The following is a 7,857-nucleotide window of genomic DNA, read 5'->3' on the forward strand; positions in this document are numbered from 1 at the left end:
GTATAGCCTGACCTGCAATGACACTGGTCGCCCCATCACTGGGGTCAAGGTCCCCAGCCTGTGGGTGGTGTGAGCACCCTGCGCTGCAGAGCCTGCAGCTGAGTGTGCATTTTGACCTTCTCACATGCTTGTGCAACACAGGCCTGCTTCCTCCTCTCTCCCACTCCTCCAGCCTTTCCCCTACTCCCATGGGTCAAGCCTTCCCCATGCTCTGGGACATGATTCCCTGTTCCCACAGCCACCCAAGCAGCAGCACCCCGGCGTGAGATGGTGACACCTAAGCACGCTCGCTTATTCTGTGTGCCCCGTGTTGGGATGTGTGGATGGACGACAAAGGGGAAGGGAGGCATGGGGTGCACTGCTGCTGGCATAGGATGGGGGAACTGAGACTGTGCACATTCATAGCACCCAGCCCCCACCAGGCAGGGCCCTTTCCCAGCCCAGGAGTGCGGGTGGGGAAGGAACACTTCCTGCTCCTCCTCCTCGGGGAGGGAGAGAGGGGGAGGGCAACTGGGGGATCCTTTAAAAGCTGGGTGCAGGCATTGCACCATGTTGAGATCATGCCCGGATCAGGCCCAGCCATGACATCGCTGGAGCCAGGTGAGCCCAATGAACACTCGGGTCCCCCTGCGTCTTCTTTCCTCCCCTACAGCCTCTTCCCTCTGCCCCAAGAGCCCTCGTTCTGTGTGTCCTCCCCGCCCCTGCGCAGTGGGCACCATCACCTTGGAGCCTGTCCTGGCTGCCCCATCTGCCCATCCTCTGTTCCTCCACACCCAGGCCCCCAGGAAATGGGGGCCGGGGGGCCTGGGACCAGAACCAGCCTCTTGTCCCCACTCCATGCCCACCCAGCAGCAGAACACAGAGCAGGGTCCTCTCCTGTTCCTCCTGCCCAGGAATGCACTTGGCTTTTGAGCTGGTGAAGATTGGGCTGGGATCAGGAACTTTTAGGGACACATGAGCTGGAGGCAGCATCTGACAGCTGCTGACCACATAGCCACCCTCACAGCTGCCCTGTAAAACTGGGGGTCATCCCTTATGGGGCTCACTGGGCAGGGGCAGGTAGGACCAAAGGGCTGCCAGCCAGTTAGGCTGCCACTCTTGTCCCCATGGTGGGCTGCTACCTTTCCTCCTCTTCCTCACTCCCCACCTCTCCTCCCAGGCCCCACAGGGTCCCTGAACCAGGGTCAAGCCCAGACTTATGGCACCAGCAGGAGCCTGGTGGCCCCACAGCACCCTGGCACCCTGGACCAGACCTACCTGGATGAACGCATCAGCATCCCTAAGGGTGGTGGGGTAGGTGCTGCCAGGCTGGCACCTCCATCTGAGTGTAGGCAGAGACTGAGCAAGGGCTTGGGACCGCAGGGAGCTGGAGGTGGGGAGGCAGAGGGAGTGGGAGATGTACCTGGGATGTGCCCTGGGGACCTTAATGTCCCCATACCGTGCTCAGGCAAATCACAGCCCCAGGGTGAACGTTTCTATGCTTAAAGGTTTCCACATTGGGAAACTGAGGCAAGGAGAGAGGTGCTACCCCAGCCGCAGGCATGGCCCCATTGCTCGCACACCACCCGTGCCCAGCCCAGCCAGGATTCCCCAGGCTGTGTCACACCAGCCCTCCCCATCCCCATCCGGTCCTGGGGGATGAAAGGGAGAAGGGGAAGAATCGGGGCTTTCCCTGCCAGGAGGGATGGTGCAATAAACGGTGCCTGACAGCCCAGAAACCGCCCGCACATCACTGTCCAAGCTGCCCCTGGTGGGATGGGGATCTTGCTGTCCCCCCGGCACTGCTGCTAACAGAGAGGGGCTGGGGGTGGCAGTTCCCTCCCCAGAGCAGAAGAGAGAAACCTCCCGTGTGTGAAATGCGCCCTTGCGGGCAGCACCGGGCTTCCTAGCACCGCGCTAAAGGGGACCGGGAGTGCAACTGGGAAACGCTGGTTTCGAACGGGAACTCTTTGCTCTGATCTGCTGCCTCTTCCCAGCCCGGTTTCAGCTTTAGGAAGCTCTGGGCTTTCACCGGTCCCGGCTTCCTCATGAGCATCGCCTACCTGGACCCGGGCAACGTGGAGTCAGACCTGCAGTGCGGGGCTGTGGCGGGGTTCAAGGTGAGCCCTGGGCCTCCCCGGCCCGGGGTCAGGAAGCAGCCGGGGCTTTCACAACTCTTCCTGTGCCAACGGGCGCCCAGCCCCATGGCGAGCCCCATGGCTTCCCCTGCATGGGAAGCGGGAACGGGGCGGTGGGGGGGGAGGACGGCCCTCGGCCCAGGCTGAGGGCTCCTCTCCCCCGTGTCCCTGGGCTGGCTGGTCCCGTGTCCTTGCTGGGAGCCCCGGGTGGCCACATCCCATCCGGTGCCCAGCTCCTGCTGCCTCCCTCCTGCCCCCCCAGCTGCTGTGGGTGCTGCTGTGGGCCACCATCCTGGGGCTGCTGTGCCAGCGCCTGGCCATCCGGCTGGGAGTGGTGACTGGGAAGGACCTGGGTGAGATCTGCTACCTCTATTACCCCAAGGTGAGCACCACAGGGAGCCCCTCGGGGGTCATCGCCTGGGGGGACCCCGCTCTCGGGCTGGTGATGATCCTGGCAGGATGAGGAGGAGCAGGAAGATGCCGTGAGGGGCTCACCTCTCCCAGGGACTCCCCAAAGCTCTTCCAGCCCCAGTGCCCCCTATCTAGCACCCACCCCCTCCACCCCCCTGCAGCACGGAGAGGGGTGAGGGGGGGAAGCAGCTGCATCGGTGTCCTGGTCCAATGTGGGGACACACGAGCGCGTCCCGCGGGAGGTGAGCCCTGGCGTGGCAGCAGCAGCGCACGGCAGTGACGCAGGGCGAGCCTGGGCATGCTGGTGCAGGAGGTTGGAGGGGCTCTGGTGGGTGTCATAGGGCAAAGGAGGTGGGGAGCTACGGATCCCATCTAGGGGGCAGGATCCTGATGGGGGGAAATGAGCAACGAGATGGCTGAATGACAGGTCCCCAAAAGGAGGGCTGGATACACCCCTCTGCCCTGTCTGGACATGATGTCCAGACAGCTAAGTCCTATCCTCAGCTCCCACTGGGACAAGGATGGGGAGGGGGGGCAGGCTGTGATCGAGGATCCATCTCGCACCCTAAGATTATGTCATGGAAGAGGTTGCTGCTTTGGGTGGCCTGCCAGAGCCTGGGGACAGGGGTCCCCACACTGGACACTGTGCCAGCTTGCCCAGGGCCAAGCCTTGCTGTGGGTTCAAGCACCTCAATGCCCTGGGCCCTCCAGGTGCCCCGTGTACTGCTGTGGCTCATGATTGAGATTGCCATCATCGGCTCTGACATGCAGGAGGTGATCGGGACAGCCATCGCCTTCAGCTTGCTCTCGGCTGGCCGGTGAGCTGTCCCATGGGGAGCACCCACCCTCCCCTGTGGTCCCACTCCACTGAGGGGCATGTGTCTAACAGGCCACCCTTGGCATCCTGCAGCATCCCCCTCTGGGGTGGGGTCCTCATCACCATCGTGGACACCCTCTTCTTCCTCTTCCTCGACAAGTACGGTGGGTGCCGGCCGGGGGGGATGAGGGGATACTCACCCGCACAGCCCTGGTGCCCGTGTGGCACTGGTGTGTCTGGCTCTGTCCCACCACATCTCTCAACCCCTCTAGGGCTCCGCAAACTGGAGGCTTTCTTTGGCCTCCTCATCACCATCATGGCCCTGACTTTTGGCTACGAGGTGAAAGGGGGAGCTGGGGACATCCCTTTCCCTGCAGGGCACTGGCAGGGGACCCCTGTGGTGCATCGCCCCTGGCACTGGCCTGCAGTAGTGGTGGGGGGCAGCTCACAATGCTCCTTCCCACTGGTCCCCAGTACGTGATGGTGAGGCCAGGGCAGGTGGAGGTCCTGAAAGGCATTTTCCTGCCCTACTGCCCGGGCTGCGGGCGAGAGGAGCTGCTCCAGGCTGTGGGCATCGTTGGTGCCATCATTATGCCCCATAACATCTTCCTCCACTCCTCCCTGGTCAAGGTGAGACCAAGGCACTCTAATGGGCACTGCCACCTGGGGTGACTCAGGGGACACTTGGTGGGGACCAGCTGGTCCTGACTCGTCCAGGACATCCCCATCCAGGACAGGGATGCTCACCTGACCCTGTGGCACCCATGTCACCTACCGTACCCAGACACGGGACATTGACCGGTCCAAGAAGGAGGCAGTGCAAGAGGCCAACATGTATTTCCTGACTGAATCCTGCCTGGCACTCTTCATCTCCTTTCTTATCAACCTCTTCGTCATGGCTGTTTTTGGTGAGGCTTTCTACCACCAGCGGAATGAGGATGTGGTGAGTGTCCACCACAGGGAGGTGTTTGCTTTGCCAGGCTGTGTAAACAGCTAGGGTGAGCATCCCTTGAAAAGTGGGTGGCCTCATCCCCTGAGACACGGTATACAAGGGGCCCTGTGTCTGTGGGGGCTACTGGGTGGCCATCACGCTTGTGCGCACTGTGTGCATTGCAGCACAACAAGTGCATCAACAGCAGCGTCAGCCACTACGCCAGCATCTTCCCCATCAACAACGAGACGGTCTCTGTGGATATCTACCAGGGGGTGAGTGGCTGCAGGCTGTGCCCCACAGGCATCCGTACCCATCTGGGGGACACAGTGCTTCCCTGGGGTTGGGGGCTGCAGTGACCCTGCTGGAAGGCTGGCAGCTGATGGGGGTGCCTGGGGTGGGGGACGATTTGGGGTCCCCATGGGAGTTTTCCCATACAGGGTGTCATCCTGGGCTGCTATTTTGGGGCAGTGGCACTGTACATCTGGGCCGTCGGGATCCTGGCAGCGGGACAGAGCTCCACCATGACCGGGACCTACGCGGGGCAGTTCGTCATGGAGGTGAGGGATGGGGTGCTGGGATGCCAGCCCTTGGACCACGGGGAGCAGCTAGGGGGGACCACGGGCTATTTGGCAGAGGGAATTGCCCTCCATCCCTTCAGGGAGCTGGGCATGGAGCGCTGCCCACCCGGTGGGTGGCAGCTTGCTGGCACCAAGGTCCCCAGGAGGCGGGATGGGGACAGTGCCCACCCATTGCCGCGGCATGGCTACCCCCGGCCCCTGTGACACCCTCCCCGAGGCGCCCTGTGAGTGCCCCATACATTTCCTCAATGAGACCTTCGCTTAACGAGCTGGAGCTGACATCTAGCGGGGCCCAGCAGCGCTGCAAGGGCCCGCTCGGCGCCCTGGCACGGGCGAGGGAGCGATGGTGACCGCGTTCCCCCGCGCAGGGGTTGTGGGGGGAAGCGGGCGCACTGGCCTGGTGCCCCAGGCACGGGGAGAGGCGAGGGCGCAGGTTTCGCCGTGTCCCCAGGGCTTCCTGCAGCTCCGCTGGTCCCGCTTCGCCCGGGTGCTCTTCACCCGCTCCTTCGCCATCCTGCCCACCGTCTTTGTGGCCGCCTTCAGGGATGTCAGCCACCTCACGGGCATGAATGACCTGCTCAACGTCCTGCAGAGCATCCTGGTAAGGGCGGGGGGGGCATCACCTGCCCCACAACACCCCCAGCCTGGTGGCTGTGTCCCCCTCACCTCCCTCTCCTTGCAGCTGCCCTTTGCTGTCCTGCCCGTCCTCACCTTCACCAGCCTGCGGCCGCTCATGCAGGACTTCACCAATGGCCTGTGAGTGCCAGGGTGGGGGGAGGCACAGAGTGGGGGGTTCCAGCTGCAGGCACCCTCCCTTTGGCCCATCCTTGCCCCCCAGACCATGCCAGGGGGGCAGTTGCTGTACGGGCACTGGGAGAGCATGCTCATTCCCACCGGCCCAGGGCAGGCCGAGCAGCTATTAGATATTAGGAAAATCAGATCCTAATGAGGTATCAGGAAAAAATATTCCCTGTGTGGGTAGTGAGAGAGTGGCACAGGTTGCCCAGAGAAGTTGCGGCTGCCCCATCCCTGGCAGTGTCCAGGGCCAGCTTGGACGGGGCTTGGAGCAACCTGGTCTAGTGGAAGGTGTGGGCATGGGGGTTAGAACTAGATGATCTTTAAGGTTGCTACCAACCCAAACCATTCTATGACAGACCCCATAACTGACCTCTCCATCCTCACCCCAATGCCATGTCCAGCCTCCTTGGGCATTCCTGGGTGCTTAGCATCCCTCTGGCACTGCCAGCCCTGCATGTGGAGGGTGGACAAAGCCCATGCCTGGACCCCCATTGCAGGGATGTAGTATGGCTGTGGGGTGCAGAGATGGCCCATGTGGGGTCTTGCTCACCTACAAACCCAGGTCTCCCAGACTGCTGTGCCTGGTGGCACACGGGGTGAGCGCTCTGCCTCTGCTGATGCTCACTCCCTGTCCGCAGCCCAGTGAAGGTGCTGATGACTCTCATCACTGGGCTGGTCTGCGCCATCAATGTCTACTTCGTGGTGGACTTTCTGCCCACGCTGCGGGGCCTGGGCTACTACATCCCCCTGAGCCTGCTGCTGGTTGCCTACGTGGTCTTCATCACCTACCTGGTAGGGCTGGAACTGTGGGAAGGGGCAGCCGGGTGGGGAACAGCGCTGCCGTGGGGGCCCACAGACCTGCCCTTTTTGTGCCCCAGATCTGGACGTGCAGCGTCGCACACGGAGCCCGGTTCCTGGCTGGAGGCCATCACGACCGGTTCAGCTTCGGCGTCTCCCTCAACCCACGGCCGCTGGCCAGGGACCCAGTGACAGACCCCGTTCCCACCTCCCTGCCCAGCACAGTCCCCCCGCACTGATTTGATGCCGCACCAAGCCCCGGGCTGATGTTCTGGCCGGACATGCACCCATCAAGGAACCGGTTAACAGCCGGGCAACCCTTCCCCCAAGTTTTTAGACTCCCCCTGCTCCCAGCCCAGTTCAGGGGCGCTGGTCCAGGCTGGATGCGGGATGGGAAGGGCGCAGTGGGAAGTGCCCCCGGCCCTTGGAAGAGAGGCTGCCGCGAGTGAGCCGCCCCGGCTCGTTAGTGCCGGGAACCGCCGGCCCCCGGGACCGCTAATTACCGCCCGGGACCGCTAATCGCCTCCCGGGACCGCCAACCAACCCTCCCGCCGGCGGACGGCAGCGCCAGCCTCGGGGAGCCGACACCTCCCGTCCCACTGCCCGGCACCGGCCGCAGCCCCGGACCGGAGCCCAACGGGGGGGGGGGGGGTCCTAAGCTCGGGAGGGGCGGCTGATAAACGGCGTGCTTGTGACCTGCCCTCCGCTGCTGCGCGCCTGGGGCGGGGGGGGGACCACCGCGGCCGCCCGCATAGCCCGGGCCGGGTGCTTTGCCCAGGCTCGGGGGCGGGCAGGCCGGGGCGCGGGAGCTCAGCCCCGCTCCCTGCGCTCCCCCGGGGCAGCGGGGGGGGGGGGGGGGGGGGGGGGCCTCTCCGTGCCCTCCCCGCCCCGGATGCGCCGTTTCCCGCCCGCCGGCACCGCCGGATGCGGCTGCAGGGCCGCGCGGGTGCCCCTCGGTGGGGGCCGCCCGGGCCCCCCCCCCACTTCCCGCTGCCCCGCGCTCCGAGGGGGGGGGGGGCTCCGCCGCGCTTCGCCCCCCGCCGCGGCCCGCACTTGCGAGACGCTCCCTGGCTGTTTCAAGGCTCCCCCTCTCCCCAGCCCCCCCCCCCCCCCCCGAAAAGTCCCGCTTCCCAAACCCCCCCGGCCGGGGCTGGAGGGGGGGAATTGGGAGGGCTGGAGCCCCCCCCGCCCTGAGCCCCCTGCCCACCGCCCTCGGGGAAGGGGACATCCCCCCTCCCGGGGGCCGCGCTTGTTTATGTGAAGAATTTCCCCTTCCTTAAAAGGGCGATGCCGGCCCGGGTGGGGCGGTGCCTCCCCCCGCCTCCGCGTTGGTCCGGCCTCGGGCTGCTTGAAGGAGGAGTTGAAGCGGTGGGGCCCACCGAGAGGCCGGGGTCGTGTCCCGTC

General features: G+C 64.7%; 1 protein-coding gene across 1 annotated transcript; it reads left to right on the forward strand.

The window, feature by feature from the left end:
* Positions 1–503: 503 nt before the first annotated feature.
* Positions 504–7,123, forward strand: SLC11A1 (solute carrier family 11 member 1). Its single transcript, XM_065671565.1, has 15 exons — positions 504–600; positions 1,160–1,293; positions 1,977–2,099; positions 2,380–2,499; positions 3,240–3,346; positions 3,439–3,509; positions 3,618–3,685; positions 3,820–3,975; positions 4,130–4,288; positions 4,462–4,551; positions 4,717–4,836; positions 5,309–5,458; positions 5,540–5,613; positions 6,294–6,447; positions 6,534–7,123. Exons 1-15 carry the CDS (start codon positions 561–563, stop codon positions 6,690–6,692), a joined length of 1,725 nt encoding a protein of 574 aa, XP_065527637.1. The 5' UTR covers positions 504–560; the 3' UTR covers positions 6,693–7,123.
* The last annotated feature ends 734 nt before the right edge of the window (positions 7,124–7,857 follow it).

The sequence above is a fragment of the Lathamus discolor genome, chromosome 3, assembly GCF_037157495.1.
Source record: "Lathamus discolor isolate bLatDis1 chromosome 3, bLatDis1.hap1, whole genome shotgun sequence".
NCBI lineage: Eukaryota > Metazoa > Chordata > Aves > Psittaciformes > Psittacidae > Lathamus > Lathamus discolor.